Source organism: Fusarium subglutinans (genome assembly GCF_013396075.1).
Source record: "Fusarium subglutinans strain NRRL 66333 chromosome Unknown NRRL66333_c0000103, whole genome shotgun sequence".
NCBI lineage: Eukaryota > Fungi > Ascomycota > Sordariomycetes > Hypocreales > Nectriaceae > Fusarium > Fusarium subglutinans.
Window position 1 is genome coordinate 1 of NW_023502166.1, and position 16,309 is coordinate 16,309.

At 47.6% G+C, this 16,309-nt stretch overlaps 7 protein-coding genes across 7 annotated transcripts; 3 read left to right on the forward strand and 4 right to left on the reverse strand.

Annotated features, from left to right (window-relative positions):
- Positions 1-623: 623 nt before the first annotated feature.
- FSUBG_7893 (uncharacterized protein) lies at positions 624-2,186 on the reverse strand (the record flags this gene model as incomplete). Its single annotated transcript, XM_036686244.1, has 1 exon — positions 624-2,186. The coding sequence occupies one exon, from the start codon at positions 2,184-2,186 to the stop codon at positions 624-626; it is 1,563 nt and encodes a 520-aa protein (XP_036536571.1).
- A 614-nt stretch (positions 2,187-2,800) lies between these two features.
- On the forward strand, positions 2,801-4,084 carry FSUBG_7894 (ToxD-like protein; the record flags this gene model as incomplete). Its single annotated transcript, XM_036686245.1, has 3 exons — positions 2,801-3,077; positions 3,125-3,754; positions 3,822-4,084. 3 exons carry the CDS (start codon positions 2,801-2,803, stop codon positions 4,082-4,084), a joined length of 1,170 nt encoding a protein of 389 aa, XP_036536572.1.
- Positions 4,085-4,595: 511 nt separating this feature from the next.
- On the reverse strand, positions 4,596-8,110 carry FSUBG_7895 (heterokaryon incompatibility protein het-E-1; the record flags this gene model as incomplete). The annotated part of the gene is made up of 3 exons (XM_036686246.1): positions 4,596-4,623; positions 4,698-7,665; positions 7,729-8,110. The coding sequence occupies 3 exons, from the start codon at positions 8,108-8,110 to the stop codon at positions 4,596-4,598; spliced, it is 3,378 nt and encodes a 1,125-aa protein (XP_036536573.1).
- Positions 8,111-9,107: 997 nt separating this feature from the next.
- Positions 9,108-10,175, forward strand: FSUBG_7896 (uncharacterized protein; the record flags this gene model as incomplete). The annotated part of the gene is made up of 1 exon (XM_036686247.1): positions 9,108-10,175. The coding sequence occupies one exon, from the start codon at positions 9,108-9,110 to the stop codon at positions 10,173-10,175; it is 1,068 nt and encodes a 355-aa protein (XP_036536574.1).
- A 631-nt stretch (positions 10,176-10,806) lies between these two features.
- On the reverse strand, positions 10,807-12,024 carry FSUBG_7897 (uncharacterized protein; the record flags this gene model as incomplete). Its single annotated transcript, XM_036686248.1, has 4 exons — positions 10,807-10,836; positions 11,165-11,335; positions 11,385-11,918; positions 11,965-12,024. 4 exons carry the CDS (start codon positions 12,022-12,024, stop codon positions 10,807-10,809), a joined length of 795 nt encoding a protein of 264 aa, XP_036536575.1.
- A 532-nt stretch (positions 12,025-12,556) lies between these two features.
- Positions 12,557-13,722, forward strand: FSUBG_7898 (uncharacterized protein; the record flags this gene model as incomplete). The annotated part of the gene is made up of 3 exons (XM_036686249.1): positions 12,557-13,120; positions 13,172-13,462; positions 13,516-13,722. 3 exons carry the CDS (start codon positions 12,557-12,559, stop codon positions 13,720-13,722), a joined length of 1,062 nt encoding a protein of 353 aa, XP_036536576.1.
- A 423-nt stretch (positions 13,723-14,145) lies between these two features.
- On the reverse strand, positions 14,146-15,810 carry FSUBG_7899 (uncharacterized protein; the record flags this gene model as incomplete). The annotated part of the gene is made up of 1 exon (XM_036686250.1): positions 14,146-15,810. The coding sequence occupies one exon, from the start codon at positions 15,808-15,810 to the stop codon at positions 14,146-14,148; it is 1,665 nt and encodes a 554-aa protein (XP_036536577.1).
- Between the last annotated feature and the right edge of the window lie 499 nt (positions 15,811-16,309).

Sequence of the window (16,309 nt, forward strand, 5' to 3'; positions counted from 1 at the left end):
AAGAAAAAGGTTAAAAAAAAGGTTTAAAGTAATTAAAAGGTAGTAGTAGAGTTAAGTTTATAAGTCAGTTATAAGGTTAGAAAATACACTTTAGGTTTAATACAATGGCTAATAGGTGCCACAACAGCTTGGATACAGCCGCACTTATCCAACCCTGTGATCGAGATAATCACACGTCATCAGTCTTCCACATCTTATTACCCCGGATCTTAGCCAAGAACTAATTGATATCTTCGAAGGTTTTAACAGCTTACTTTATGTACTTCTGCAGGTCTCAGGTCGGTCGAGGTTAATCGCGTTCTTGTGGACGTTGAAGAATTATATCCAATCGCGGCCCTTTCGAGAAGGCCGTGTAATGATTTCCCTACTCGCTGGAAGGGAAAGGAGATAACACTGAAAGCAGGTCGACAAAAACAAGATTGTGTTGCTGCCGTGAAGCTACTTGTGTTATTTTTCGACTCCGCAACCTGTTGTGCCTGGAATGACTTTCCTTGGAATTGAATACAAGTAGTTGGCTACAAAGAAACCTCTGGGATACAGTTGCGATACTGCTACTAATGACTCCTTTATCCCTGTATCCATAATGATAGGGTTGAATGTAGCTTCATCAGCCTGTAAACCGCCTATACATCATCTGGCTCATCTGGCTCAATGGTATAAGGCACTGGCCAACTCTCGTACGCAAATTCAATTCCCGCCCTACGTATGGCCTCCTCGACAGTTGCGTCTACCCCCTTAGTGTAGTCAATACCAACAAACCTCAGATTTTGAAAGTCGCTGGTCGCTGCTGCAGCAAGCCCCAGCAATCCCTGTTTGAAGCGGTTCACTATAGTTGACTCCGGCCTATAACGTGCGGACCGGTTAAGCTTCGTACCGCCCCAGACCAAGTGCAACGATACTATCGACGGCGGCAACAGTCGAGTAATTGCATATCGGTCTTCCACTTTGAGCTGGCGTGAAATGTCAAAGATGAGCTGCGTGCTCAAAAGGATATGTTGAAGCCTTTCAAAGTCTTGAAATGTAGAGTCGGGACGGTAGGAGTTAAACCCTTCATCAAAGTTGCCTCGGAGGTCCAGGTGTAATATCTCCAAACTATGCCGGTAATTGCGCACCTTTTCAATAGTTTCTGCAGAGAAGTTGGGCCAAGTGAATAGATCGAGTTTATGTACTCGCTTTCTATAAGATTCGATAACCAGCGATCGAAGGTCCTTGGCTGCGTAGGAGAGCGACATGTTGAGCCTAACGGAGCCATATATGTCTTGCAATCGCAGGGTCTTGATCTTGGATTGGTCGCCGAATGAGTCTCCGACCGTCTCAGACAAACTGGAAAATGGAGGGCTGAGAAAATCAACTTGTGTCAAATGCGGTGCTCTTTCTAGAATGGAGAATGCATCATAATCTATCTCCAGTGTACGAAGATCCGGGAACTCTGTCACTCCTAGAGCTTCGAAAGCGGAATGATCGAACATCGAAAATCTGGTTTTGTCCTTGTAAATGATGTGATCCAGCTTGGGGAGTAGTGCAATCAGCATTGGGATAAGCTCATGGTGCAAAGCCCTGTAAAACTCGTCGGTCATAACGGTATGCTTTCGTGCTAGATAGTCGAAGATTTCATCGGTAAAGGCTGAGTTGAGCATGAATATATAGTCCAATTGCTCTGGCCGTTCTGACCCCCTTGGAGCAGAATTATAATTATTCAGGACGTCTTCTGCACGGTGCCGCCAACCTTTCGCAATATCGATGCCCAGATCAGCGGCGCCCTGTTTCAAAGAAAGTACGGTCTGTTCCACATCCGCGTTGGAGTGTTGTGGATGAACGAAGACCATGCGGACCTTCTCAGCGAGGTCTTTGCGCGTTCCAACGGTTCGCATGAATTGGTTCAATCTGTGACCATAGGTATAAAGCTCAGACAGCTCGGAGTCGCCATAACCAGGTGCGAAGTCATGATACAAAATATCCTCTGCAACAGCATGCAGTGATTTGCAAGAGGCTGCAAGAGAAAACAAGGTGTATTTATCGATTGAATACCATGACTTTTGGTCGGATTGCTGGGGTTCACGCCACCGTTTTTGCTGGTGCGGGGTTCCGAGACCCTTGGCAGGTCTTAGGTCGCCTCGACAATGCAGACAAAAGTAGGACAAGATTTCGACGAGTACATCTCGTGGTAGGTAGGCCAGACTGGTCATTTTGGGGCTTATAAGCGATGTACTAGAAGGCGATCTTGATATGATGGAGCCGTGAGAAAGAGATGGCTGGAAGCGGTGTGGTATTTTGACGAGTGGGGCTAGACGCTAGAGCAAGTTAGACACTCTCCTAGGGATTGGGAGTGCCAGAGTGGTTACTTGGTGTATTAGCAGCGAAAACCGAAAATTGAGAATATAAGATTCGTACAGACTTATGTTTATTCTCTGCACTTTCACATTGCTATTCAAACACGCACTCACGGTTTGTCCCGAATTCTACTAAGTTCTGTCTACTGATTTAAGCTTACAGCCACAAGCCTCAACAGCAAATAACGCCGAATTCTACTAATGGCGCTCATTTGCGTACAGTAAAAATGGCAAGATTTACGAAGAAAATAAGTCATAAATCTGAAAGAATCTGTTCTTTTAATGTCCCATCTTTAAACAGCGTTTGCAAGGACAGAGAACCAACGCCAAAAACCTGGTTCTCAATATTGATAATCAGCTTACAAATCCATGATTTGAAAGCCATCTAAGTCTAAGTAACCATATCGTATAAAGGCGTCATCATGTCTAAAATCAACGATGAATGAGAGTCAGGTCCCCATCCAGCCAAAATGAAAGCTCTTGTTCTAAATACATCCCTAAAAAAGGCAATCGTGGAGGATGTCAGTCGCCCAACTCCAAGCTCTCATGAGATTCTAGTGAACGTGCGCGCAATAGCCCTGAACCCGGTAGATGAACTCTACGTTTCGTCGCCCATTGCAGCTCAAGAGAAAAGAGTCATCGGCACTGACTTTGCCGGAGTTATTGTTGAGGCTGGATCCGAGATCAGTGATTTATCTGATCACAGAGTAAAAGTCGGGACTCGAGTCGCTGGTTTTCTCCAAGGAGGTGTGTACTTCATCCTTGACTTCTTGATATAAAGCTGACAGATTTAGCTTCGTCCGTGAATGATCGCCCTGGGGCCTTTGCAGAATTTGTAGTTGTCCCTTATGATCTCGTATGGAAGATCCCGGACAATCTGACCTTCGAAGAGGCTTCGACGATCAGCATGTGCGGCTTGACGGCTGCTCAAGCTCTATTTAGTCGCCTTGGCTTGCCATCCCCATTTTCCTTGACGCCACAAGCGACGCCCGGCAACAATACCAGAATCACCAACCTCTTCATCTATGGATCATCGACTTCAGTCGGACTATATGCTGCACAGCTTGCCCATATCGCAGCCAAGGCATCTGGCATGTCTCTACGCCTGATAGGCGCAGCTAGTTCATCTAAGCATGAGATGCTTCGGAACGAACCTTACAGCTATGACATACTTGTAGACTATAGAGATGAAGGCTGGGTTCAAAAGGTAAAGGATGCTACGGACAGAAATGGCATCGATCTTGCACTGGACTGTATCTCGGAAGGTCAGACAGTATACAACACCCACGAAACTTTGGCTCCTTCGGCAAAGTTCGCCGTCATTCGCGGCCCGGTTGGTGGACAGTATGATCCAGCACTACTAACTGTCAAACCTGCCTATGGTGCTGTCTGGGAAGGCCTCGGTGTTGAGGTTGGATATAACGGTAAGCAAATCAGCACTTTCTTTAACATCGCTCACAAGTTTCACCATAAGCTCACTATCTAAAACAGACGCTGTTATTCCAGCAAATCCAGATGCGCATGCATTTGCAAAGGAGTTTTATAACTTCTTGAGTGAGCCACTTGCATCCGGCAGGGCGCAGCTCGAGCCCAATCCTGTGAGACTAATGCCCGGAGGTCTTGAGAAAGTAACACAAGACGGTTTTCGCCTTCTTGGTACGGGCTTGGTTAGTGAGAGGTCAAAGATTGAGCGGCCAGAAGAGTACATGCGCCGAATCAGTGCTGAGAAACTGGTGTTTAAGGTCAAATTTTAGAAGAAATCCTATCCTGTTCCTGATATTGCAATTGGCATGAGGTTCTAAGTGAACTATTGCGCCTAATTGTTACAAAGCCTAATTCACAAAGCTTCCGTCTAACATATTTGTATGAACGGGAACAGTACTATAACATACAAGGATGGTGAATACTGCGTCGACAATTTGCTTGTAGTCACCATGACATTCGTAATCCTTCCGATCAAGTGCTAGCTGTAATAGTGTTAGTGCAGAATGTCCGTCATGGTTTTTGAGCTCCCGATCGACACCCATATCCAATAGGCCCTTGACTGAGCTTGATGAAAAGACGAAATTTTCTTCCACCAGGTAAGGATCGCATGACGAGAGTGTCTCTATAAAGTGATGCAAAATGGTTTTCCCATCTATACAAGCGTGATTGATATCAAGCCGACCTCGGTGCAGTAAGTACTTGGTCGTATTGATAAAGATTGGTGAAAGGGAGTAGTCCAATTCCATTGCAGAACAATGCAGAGCTGTCCTCCCTCTGTTGTCAGGCTCGCTTATGCAGCAGCCGAGGTCTAGTATAGTTTCTAGTATGGAATAAAAACCATCTGGATAGTACCAGAGACTATAATTCCGGAACAAAGAGCACAGGATACTGTGACCCGCTGGGTCTGTTGCATTGATATCAACGAAACAGTCGCTGATCAGAAATCGAATCATTTTCTCAGTCGTGCCACGAGAGAATGCCTTGACAGTGCCATTCAAAGCTCTCCAATCTTCGAAATGTGCTTGCCAATCGGAGATTAATATGCGAGCGAGCTTGAAATGTCCATTCACCAAGGCAGACATGACTGGCGTATCGTCAAGAGACAACCTTGGCTCTTTTCTGTTCACGTCCCATGCAAATTCTTCGAGTAAAAAGCGGCATGTACCCTCATTCCCGTATCCCGCAGCGTCGGATAACAAACAACTATCGGAGTCATCTGCCTGTTGTCTCAACCACTTTGCACAAGGTTTCTGTAGAGCCATGCGGCTCAAAAGTTCTCGGCTACATTTTTGGACAGCATAGTGGATAGAAGTGCAGTTGTGTTTGTCCATAATAAGTGCATCAGCGCCAGCATTAAGCAGGATATTGGCAATGGCTTCATGCTTGAACTTGCAGGCTTCATGAAGTGGTGTCTTTCCTTGACCGCCCCACCTCATGTCAAGCCTAAAGGTTTGATGTCTTTCCACGCACCAAACAGCTAGGCTTTCGAGTCCAATGATGCAAGATAGATGGAGTAGAGGGATTGTCGACGAGCCTTGAAATCGCCATGCCACACTGGTGCATAATCGCTGCCATAGCGCTCGAGATTCTGAGACTTCATTGAAAAACCCTGAATCTTGCCGAATAACCGGTGAAATATCATTGCATTCCCTTGCATGGTGGTGCCAATTTTCGATAGCGTAGGAAGCTAGAGGAAGCCTCTCCATTATCTGAAGAACCTTGGTCTGTTCAGTGTTACGATTGGCCGAGTAACAGCTGACGTTTTCGATGTACCGAGTGAGCAGGCTTGTCGCAAGCTGATTTAGACCTGGGATACAAAAGTCATACGTCCTTAGAGGAGATAACATCTTCCGTTTGGTAAGATAGTCTTTTGCGCTTTGGTGAAGGAAGGTCACTTCGAGTGACCAATAGTCGATATCATCATCATCTAGGGTGTTGCCGGTTGTTCTTTCACTGCATATCGGCTCTCGAAAACCAAAATGAGGCATTTTGGATCCACCTTCAGCAGCAAGCACTTCAAGGCCCGAAGCTTGGTCGTTCAAAGGCCTTGATCGAAAACCAGTTGGAGACAGAAGCCCAAATCTGGATTCAGTCCTAAGACGTGACTGCTTGTCTCGAAATGGAAAGTCGGATCCAGTTCTGTTCAAAGACACTCGAAGTAAATGTCCACACAATTTGATCAATTCGAGACAAACGATCTCGCGCGAGAGTAGAGGCGTAGGCGTTACGTCAAGTATTTCGCAGAGCTCGGGTATCCTGAGGGGTCGGGTAGCAATGAGGACCCAATTAAGCAGTCTGACGACACTATCCAAATGACTCTGGTCAATCCGGGATATAATCTTATCGTAAACGGCATCGAGCCCACTGGGAAGCATTTCAAGTGAGGCCTCAATGTCCATAAGACGCTTTTGTTCCAGATCCATTGTCATAAAACTGACCCAGAGAAATGTTTCCTCGGACCTCTGTTGGAAGATTTGTTCCACCCTTCTCTGTAACTCATTACTGAAGTTCTTCTTTCGGGCGAGATCACGAACACGATGGGATATGAAACAGTTGATGTCTTGCTTTCTTGACCTCGTGGTCACCAAATCGATTTGAATACAATCCAAAAAATGCTCCCCAATGCGCTCTGGAAACCGCCTACTCAAGCAAACGAATTTGATCTTTGTCGACTCTGTTGTGGTCCCTTTACTATGTCTCTCCAGCTTGCGTAGGAGCATGATCAGTGAGCTCTCTTCACACTCCTCCAGAGCGTCGATCACACAGTAAAGGACATTGAGCCCCGACCTTTCCACCATTTCTTCAAGCAGCCTCCACAAGATGCTAAAAGAGCTGTCCTCAAATAACTGTGAAGACCTTTGGTACCAGTACGGCATGATTGTGTAGACAAGATCTCGGCGGAATGAGATCAGTTGATCTAACAACCCTCGAAGGATGTTTACCGCAGTACTCCTGGTTTCATGCTGGTTATCGCAGAAAAAGAAGACAGTCTTTGTTCCAGGTAGTTCATTGGAGATACGTTCAAAGTGTTTCGAAAGGAAAATGGCCAAGTAGGTCTTGCCCATACCCGGTGGCCCAGATATCCATAAGAGATGAGATGGTTCTCGTTGCCATGCCTTGAATTGTTTTGTTGAGAATATCCACTCACAAGTCCCTTTACAAATGTCGCCTTTTGCGTCAAGAATATCCTGGCGGTCCTGTGCTGCATCAGTGGCAACTAACGTTCTTAGGCAATCGTCTATGTCCGGGTTCCTCGGGCTGGAAATATTGGACTCTTCGACTCTCTGCCGCTTCCGGGTCCGTACGCTAGCAATAGGAATAGCCGTCAAAAGTTCTTTGACATATGACGCTGCAACCATAGCAGCATAATTCTGCCACTCCTTGTTCTTGTGTGAGTCAGAGTAGTCGCAAATGCCTCGAATAGCAAGGCAGGGGAAAGTTTCCATAACACCAGCAGATTCCATCTCGAAGCATATACAGCCAAGATCTTCCGAGAGTTGGTCTCGTGTCACGCTGTCTTTAATGACCTGATTCCCTGATGCAATTCGACCATAGTGAACCACTGGGTCAGTGTTGCGACGCGAGTCGCGATGAACAAGCTGTTGTAGATCACAGCTATCACAACTGTCTGCCAAACGGATGTGTGTATACTTGCTGCGGAACAGTCGATCTTGGAGCATGGGATGCTTATAGTGAGGCATGTGCGAGGTGCTCTCAAGAAGGATAGCCATCATATTGTTTTGTCCTTTGCTGTGACTCGCTTGAAGTTTTGAAACGGCAGTCATGAGTGCCTGTGGAGGTCGAACTGGGGTTGCAATGCGTTGGAAATGCTTGCCAGGCATTGCTTTACCTAAGTCATATTGGATAACATCGGTACTAACAACAACATCTCCTAGTCGGACATCAGACGTACTCGGAACCCCACCGCCGATACCAACTACGAAGCGATAAGCAATTCGTGGGAAGCTCCGTGCCATATGATTCGAGACGGAAACAGCGTTATTCGTTCCATATTGGCCTTTAGGTAGGCAAGCGATAACTATGTTGTGCCTATTGCTGCTGCCAAGAGTGTAGGTATTTGTGTCGAAGTCATGTTGAGGCAATGCGTCATGAAGGTGGTCCAACATGGCTTCTGCGGCGGCCATTTCAATCGGAAGGGCGCATATCCAGCCAACAGTATAGTCATCGTGCTGCAAAGCTGTTGTGATGTCGACACTATTGGCCCGTTGACGTTTTGAAGCGGTGTTAGTTTGAGGACCTTCGAGCAAAAGCGGCTGCAAACCCGACGTGGCCATTCCTGTTTTACCGCGAAGAGCTGTGTCACGACCGAACACTGTGTTGGATGTTGGAAATGGTAGGATTCTCGCTGATGGCTTTGGTTGATGCCTGTTTGATTGACCAGGCAACCGAAAGTAATTATAAATTGTAATTAAAAAGGAGTGTGGCTGAGACAGAAACATTCACAGCCTGGTCCTAGCTTAATCGGTCACAAGCTGACTTGTCAATGCTGATTGGATCAATCATCTCAGCTTGGACAATCAAAAAGTCAAAAAGTCTGGTGTGATTCTTCCCACTAAGGACAGGTCATTCTGTTGGTGAAGATAGCCTAGGTGTCCAATATTATAGTTCTTACCTACTCTACAGTATTTGTGCTGGAAAGCAATAAAGTGCCTAGTACATTCAGCTAACTATTATACAGTGCTCGGGGGGGATTAGGCTTGATTTAAATAAGATATAAGAGGTAGAATAATTTTATAATAGATAATCTAATATTATCTTTCGTACCTATCACGCTGTTAGCGTACAATAGTACACACACTTCGCATATTCGGGTTAATACCAAGCGAAGCCAATGCACCATCTCCTCTATCTAACCTAGTTAGGAACTCAATTCAAGCTTAAAAGAATAGATGTCCGATAAACTTCTTGACAACGAGTGCCGAGCCCTAGGCCAATGTGCTTTATTCCCGGCAAGCTTCATGTTACCCCGGTGTGATAGGTGGGAGAATACCCCAGAATATGCATCGCAGCATCCCCTGCGGAGGTTAAACTTCCGCGTGACCCGAATTGGCATCTCGCTATCGACATGGAACATCACGTACCCCTCTGCGCCAAGCCCTGTATCCTTGTGCTGCTGGTCGAATTAAGCTATCATCGCCGGGTTTGGGGGATCATCGTGGCGGAAAAGCGCACGAATAGATGATCACCACTATAGATGCTTCAGATATATAAAGACAGCGATGGATCAGTTCCGATAGTAATTCCCCGTCCAAGATCATTAGACTCTTCAAGATGTTGCATCTCTCTTCCATCCTAACCGCCGGTCTCGCCCTCATCGCCTCCGCCAGCGCAGCCTGCGGCGATGGCTCCCCACAAGGCGTAGTCTCCGGCTCCGGGACCTTCACCGCCACCGTCAACGGCGCAAACGTCTACACCGGTACGGACTACCGTCTCGCCATCCAAACGGCCCTTGACCGCATCAGCAGCGGACAGCGCGTAACAGTCCGAGCATCTGGCAGCATCGGCGCCAACACCATCAGCATCACCAGCGGAAAGACGTTTGAAGTCTGCGGTACCATGAACGTCGGCAACAAATCAGGTCGTGGTGCTATTGAGGCTATTAACCAGAACGATGTTAAGATTCCGTATCTCAAGATGACGGGTAATCCGTACTTTGGGCTGAGATTCTCGGGGACTAGAAACTTGGGGCTTGGTGATATCACGTTGAACCTTAGTGGTGGGATTGGTATTCGCTTTGATCGCGATGCGGAATGGAATTACGGTGTTTCTATGGGTAACATCGTGGTAACCGGTGCTGGTAGCCATGCTGTCGAAACCTTCAAGATTGACGGTCTTACTATCACGTCTGTCAAAGCCAAGGATGTTGGCGAATGCGGTCTCCTCATCCAGGAGTCTCGAAACGTCAAGGTCGGTTATGTCGAGGGTATCAATGCTGGAGCTGGCACCGGGTATGCAACCCTCCGCTTCGCCAACAACAACGGTCAACTCGCCAATGGTCAATACACCACCACCAACGTCTTTATCGATAAAGTCTACTCACGAGGCGGCGGTCGTGGTATCTTCTGCGTTTCCATGTCCGGTGCCACTGAGATCAAGAACATCGATCTTGCGGACAATGGGAATAACGCTATTCTTATTGAGAACTGCTATAACTTTGCTATTCGAGATGGTGTCGTCAATGGAGGAGGCGAGGTCCGCGTTTCAGCGCGAAGCGAGTTCCCGAACACAAGTGGTATTTACGTCAAGGCTCAGGTGAACAGCAACACTGTTCGGGAGTCGCCTTGTGCTGAGAACATTTACTGGGGCATTACCGGTAACGCCCAGAAGAACATTTGCTAAGCGATTAAGCACTGAATGATGGTGGTTAACACATTCGTTTGCCATGAAGGCTTGGAGGCTCCTTTGTATATAGCTTGAGGATGATAACATACATAACACAAAGTGTCATTTTGACGGACAACATTCATCTTCTAGTGTAAACTCCGGCAATCCAGCCTGTATCAGTCCGCACCACCAGACCCTGGCCCTATACTCGATACCTCTCATCCCTAGAAGAATATCCGCAGGATAACCATAGTCGATACCATCATCCACCTGTAGGTTCTGGAGAAACCTCCCAACGAAGCTGCCAAGGAATGGTCGAGTAAATATGCCTACTAAAAGTAACCTCTCCCTGCTCATGATATTCTGACCGCCATGAGTTTCTATCATGATCAGATACCGTAGAGCAGTCCCAAGAATGAAGGATGCGGCCACTGAGCTATAAGTCCCTGCTGGCGGCTCAAATAGCAGGTGTATGGCGTGAGCAATCTTGTAAGCATAAGACATTGCAATTCGTTGGCTCGGACAACTTAGTATAGAACCTCTGGTATATGGATCCATGGATTCGAGTTCGCAGAAGCTCATTGTTGAGTATATAAATAGGCAAGTCATCCAGTAGTAACAGCTCAAATAAACGACCGCAAGATCATCATCGTTCTTGGGTACCGGCAAGGGTTCCCTGGTATATGTATAGTCGTAAGTAGTGAGCGACTCGCCAAATTTCAACCCCAGCGCTAATATCTCAACCTCACAAGTATGACATTGAGCCAGAATTGAGTTGTAGAGTTCGATACTTAGAGTTTCTCTGAAGATGTCTAGGTCTTCTAACATCGCTGGTACCTCAACCAAGATGTCAATGAGTTGATTGAGGGGTGAGTTTGTGACTGAGCGCCAGAGTTGTGATTGTTTCCAGCCCTGGCTGTATGGTGATCGTTTGCGCCGTGAGATATACGCGTTGATCTATAGTTTTCAGCCCACGAGGAAGCAAATCAAAAGGTGAGACTTACCAGAGTTAGACGACCATCTGCAAGAAGCTGTTTTCCCATGTCTGACCAGGAATCATTGGGCCCGCGACTCAGAATCAGAGCAGTTTCACCATCAATATGCTTTCTAAAGCCCTTGATCTGCGATACAGGCGAGTTCTTTTGAGCTGCAGAAATGCCGCTGCCGAATAATTGCTGTTGGCCAATAAGCATCTCTATTTGCACCATGCATGGGTTATCTGACCTCGTATACTCGCATGAGCTGAATAGCAGCGAGAATGCCATCCTTATTTCGTGATGGGGATATGAATGAGACTGCCATTTGCTGCATTGCTAATCCATAAGCCTGCTGACTCTTGCCCACAAGCTGGATATCGTTGTTGGTGGCGCCAAGCGTTGCTGTACTAAGAGCCATGGCGACATATTGAAGACTGGCCTCAACATCACTTAGAGCCTCGTAGAGCTTCATCCACTTGGTGCTTGTTATACCTGAGGCTTTCAGAGAGTAACCACTTCCACCAGACAGATAATCCGACCAGAACAGGCCAGTGAACTTTTGAGCTCTGGCGGTCCTTGTGAGAGAGTCGTGGAGGGTCACTACAGAACCTGGACTTGAGCTTGAGCTTGGTGGAGATGAGGATGGAGTTGGTGAAGGAGATTTAGTGTATGACTTTTGCGTGGATCCTTGGCTGATGAGCCATATTTGCTGACGCTCATATCCTTCGCATGGGATACCTAGGGCGAGACACTGACCGCAAAAGGGCACTTTCTTATCGCACTGACCAATTATGAGCAGTGACCGTTAGAGAAACGGGTAGACTTACACCTTTCTTGCGCCTCCGACAGGTAACGCATGCCTTGGATCTACCGGGCACACCGACCATTTTCGGTTATTGGTTCCTTGAATGCGGTCAGCTAGAGATTACGTTCTAACATCCGCAGGATAAACATAAAAGTGGCAGCATCCGACCGAATCCAAAATCAAAAGCCGCAGGACTCGGTCTCCAAACTCATCTCTTGAGTAATGCTTCGGTTTCGCTTGGGTCAGCTCAGACGTGGCTGATGACGGCATTGACTTTTTTCCAGCGCGGATTGAGTCTCGATGTAGTTTAGCGCTCAACCCCCACGATGCATTTTCGTTTACAACGGGTTTCGCATTCGCTTTGATTGGATTGCATGCGGGCTTGGCAAAGTAAATGCGAGAGATTACCGTTCGCTTTATCCACTTGTAGATTTATTGTGCGCCAGAGGAATTGGGCATGACAGCTATGATATTGACTGCCGAGACGTAGGGCTGGTCGTATACGATGAAGCCGCAAATATATATACTTCTCCATGAGAACACGTCTTCATTCTAAAAGCAGTCGCAATAAGCTGCCTTCGTCAGAAATCAACCAATCCGAATCACTCAATAAAATGGCTGCTCCAGCACGCCCCCCAGCCAACACCTTCGTCGCCAAGGCCCGCAAGGTCTACAATCCAATTGGCTTCTCCAAAGGCTACAACTTCGTCCTATGGTTCATCTTCGCCGGCGCCATGTTCGGCTTTGCCCTCGCCCGAATGATGTTTCTCAATTACAATAGCATTTATTGCAATCCCAACAGCAAGGGTAATGGCGCAGGCCCAGGCGAATGCTGGTCTTACAACAGAAAGGACCTTTACAAGATCGGCATCAAAATGCATCTGTACACCATCATCCCAGCTTCGTTTCTTGTGGTCTTTCAATTTGTTCCTTTCATTCGATATAAAGCACTGCTGTTCCATCGTATGAATGGATACATCGTTGTTATTCTGGCAGTCATCGGCACCCTCGGCGCCATCATCATTGCGCCTGTCGCGTTTGGTGGCTCACTTTCGGTCAGAGCTGCTGTAGGTCTTTTGTCGATCATGTTTCTTGGGTCACTCTTCCTAGCGATATGGAACATCAAGACACTGCAGCTTGAGCAACACCGTGCATGGATGCTTCGCGCGTGGTTCTATGTAAGTCTACCATTAACTTTACCCGTGTACTACATCATCTGAAACGCACAGGCTGGTTCAATTATCACGGTGCGGATTATTATGATCATCTCTGCGGTGACCATGTCCAAGAACCCGAGCTTCCGACTCCCAATGCAATGTGCCAAGGTTGCTTCTTTCTACGACGACACCGAGTCTTTGATCGCCAAATACCCTACCTGCCGGGATCTAAATGCCTGGGTTGCCATTCAAGGAGACATGTCAGGCGAAGGTACCGAGAACATTGCATCCGCTCTGTCACTAGGTTTCTCCATGGGCCTTTGGCTAGCGCTTGCTCTACACGCCATCGGCATTGAAGTCTATGTAAGTCGATCGCACAAGGCTTTCCCTGATGATGATCTAACAAGGAGTCACAGCTTCATCTAACGCCCGCAGAGACCGAACGTCTTCGGAAGATCTCTTACCAACGACAGCAAGAACGTGGTTTCAAGAACCCCGGAAGCAGCGGGCTTACGTCTGACCGTTTGGGTGACGCCGAGACGTGGCGTCCAGGCGCCGATGCGACTGCATATCAGCCTAGCAAGGGGAGTGACAGTGACATTTCGAACCCTGCAACTGCTTAGGGTTAAGCTGATGTAACACTGGGTGAGGCGTTGTTGGTTGGGGGAATAGAAAGTCCGCTTGGACCCGGAACTTGTGTCAGCCCATTTTTAGTCGCTGTTTAGGTTTAACATGACATGTTGACAGACGGCAGATGGACGATGATATTTGTTTGATGGGGGCAAGGGTCTTGTCTTTCGGCATTACTCCCTGATTTATTTCTTTTGCCGTTTTATCATTGCATAGCGACTCATTTATCTCAATAAGAGTTGAGCGTCAGGACATGGACGATTTCAAAGACAGTTACCAGCGAAGGCTCAGTGAAACAACGTAGAAGATTCATTCGTAATCTATACTAAACATAAGAGATATCATAACTCAAGTAACTCTAAGATACGCAGCGCAGACCGTAAATCATCCAACCATCATCGTATCATGGCCCAGAATCATTGATCCTTTCTATCCAGCTTTCCAATCAATTTGCCTCCATCCAAAATGCTACCAAACATGGCAGCCTCAAACAAGTAGTTAACCTGCCAAGCGTGATGGTTCGCATGCGCAATCAACCAAACCATCTCCAGTACCCGGCCCTTAGCGAAAAGCTTGGCCATTCGTAGCCTCGAACCTTCCGCTAACTCTAATTCGCGAGCCTCGTCGACCTTGCCACCCCGCACGTACTTGAGGGGACCAGTGACGAGATACCACCAGAGTTCTTTGAGGAGAGGCTCTTCGGCGTGACGCACAAGATGGTCGTGGACGTGGTCGCAGGTGTCTTGGCCGTTGCATGCATACTTAGCATCGAGCGGTCGAGAGAACCCAGTAAGGCGGAATTGCTTGTCAAACACCTCGTCAAAATCACCCTCACTCTGAGGCTGAGCAGGTGTCTTCCTCGCCTTGGACCATCCCAACAAAGCACGACGGAAGAACATATGTCGATCGTTCTGAATATGCCACGTATACAACGCAGCACACATCCTCGCAACAGGCTCGTGCCATCGCTGAGTGAGCATCCTTGCCCCCATAACAGCATACGCATCATACACCCTCCTCAAAACATCTTCGCTCACAATACCAGTGTCCGTGATATCAGTGACATTTAGAAACGAGTTCATGACCTCTGAGTTGACAAGGTCGCATCCCACGTCAACAACATCGGTACCCGGTGAACTAAACACAAGATCGGCCATGACAGCGCCGGGGTCAAAGCCTCGTGCTGTAGCTTCAGCCGCCATGCCAAGAAGACTACTCTCAGACAGTGAAACGATCTGAGCGGTTCGTCGATCAAGACGCGCAGATCGGTTCAGAAGATGGCCCTTGTGTTTCTTCTCAAGGGCGATCTTACCCTGGATGTATCGCTTGCCAATAGCCACGGCATCGCGACGCTCCCGACCGCCGGGGGTTCGTAGCGCATGCGGATCATCAAGACCCTTCTCCAACAGCGGCTCAAGGTTGGGAAAGACATAGTTGTATCCGTGTTCGTAATAGAATGCCATGTCTGTGACATAGTTGGAGAACATGGTAGTTGAATCAGCAGCGCCCATGAGAAGACTAGCGATACCGCATCCAAATAAGGCGTTCGTCGTCTTGAGAGCTTCAGGCCAATCCTCTGCGCCAAGGATATGAAGGATCTCGTTGGAAACAGGGTTCAACCCAGCGCCCTTGGGCGGTAAGACATTGCCGATCGCATGCTGGGAAGATTTCCATGCCTCTAGCTCAGGTGAGAGTCTTAGCTGAGTTACTCTGGATCCTGAACCAGGCGATGACAAGGATTTAGTTGACGAAGCATCCGAAGCATCTTCAATATCTTCAAATACTTCGATGACGAACGTGCTTGCATGATACGACAGTCTCTGTAGATCATCAACAGTACCGCGTCCGATCACACTTCTAGCTTCAGTGTACCCAGCATGTCTGGGCTTGGCTGTCCTTCGGGTGAAGAATCTCCCGAGCCCACGGCCCCGAAAACCCTTGCCCCAGAAGTACGGGGGGATATCGGCGGTGGAACTTGAATCGTGTAGGGCACGGTCTTTAGGTTTTATCTTGAGCCCATTGAGGTCAAACTCGCCCCAGTAGGCTTGCTTAGGCCAGGGTAGACACGAGGGGAAAGACATTTCGATCGACAAGGGGAGATTAGGTATGAGTTGATAGTTTGTGAGTCTGAGCGTTGATGGATCCCTACTAGGGCGGTCCACGGGCTTCCTTTTATAACTTCATTTTGATCTCAGGGAGACAGCGGATTAAAGAGCGCAGCTGGCAATACCGAGGGATATCAGTACATGATTGAAAGAATTATCATTTTGTCCTGCAGCATGTCTGTTGGTTCTGCAATTCTTTCTGGTTTGTTGGTGAGGCATACCAACTAGTTAGTGTCTGGATCCAAAAAAACAGGGATGCACGAATTGAACTGGTGGTGACGATCCACTTGCCCCCTCTTGACTACCGGGGACATGTCTTGGATCGAGAAGTTTGTTCTGCAGATCATCGGGACGGTGTGGTGGGTTTTGCAGCTAATTGTCCAACACCGAGGGAGTTCGGGTTCTGGGTATTGATGCAGGTTTGTTAAATGTCTCAGCGAGCAGCCCTGGCGGACAAACCGGTAATCTAGAAGTA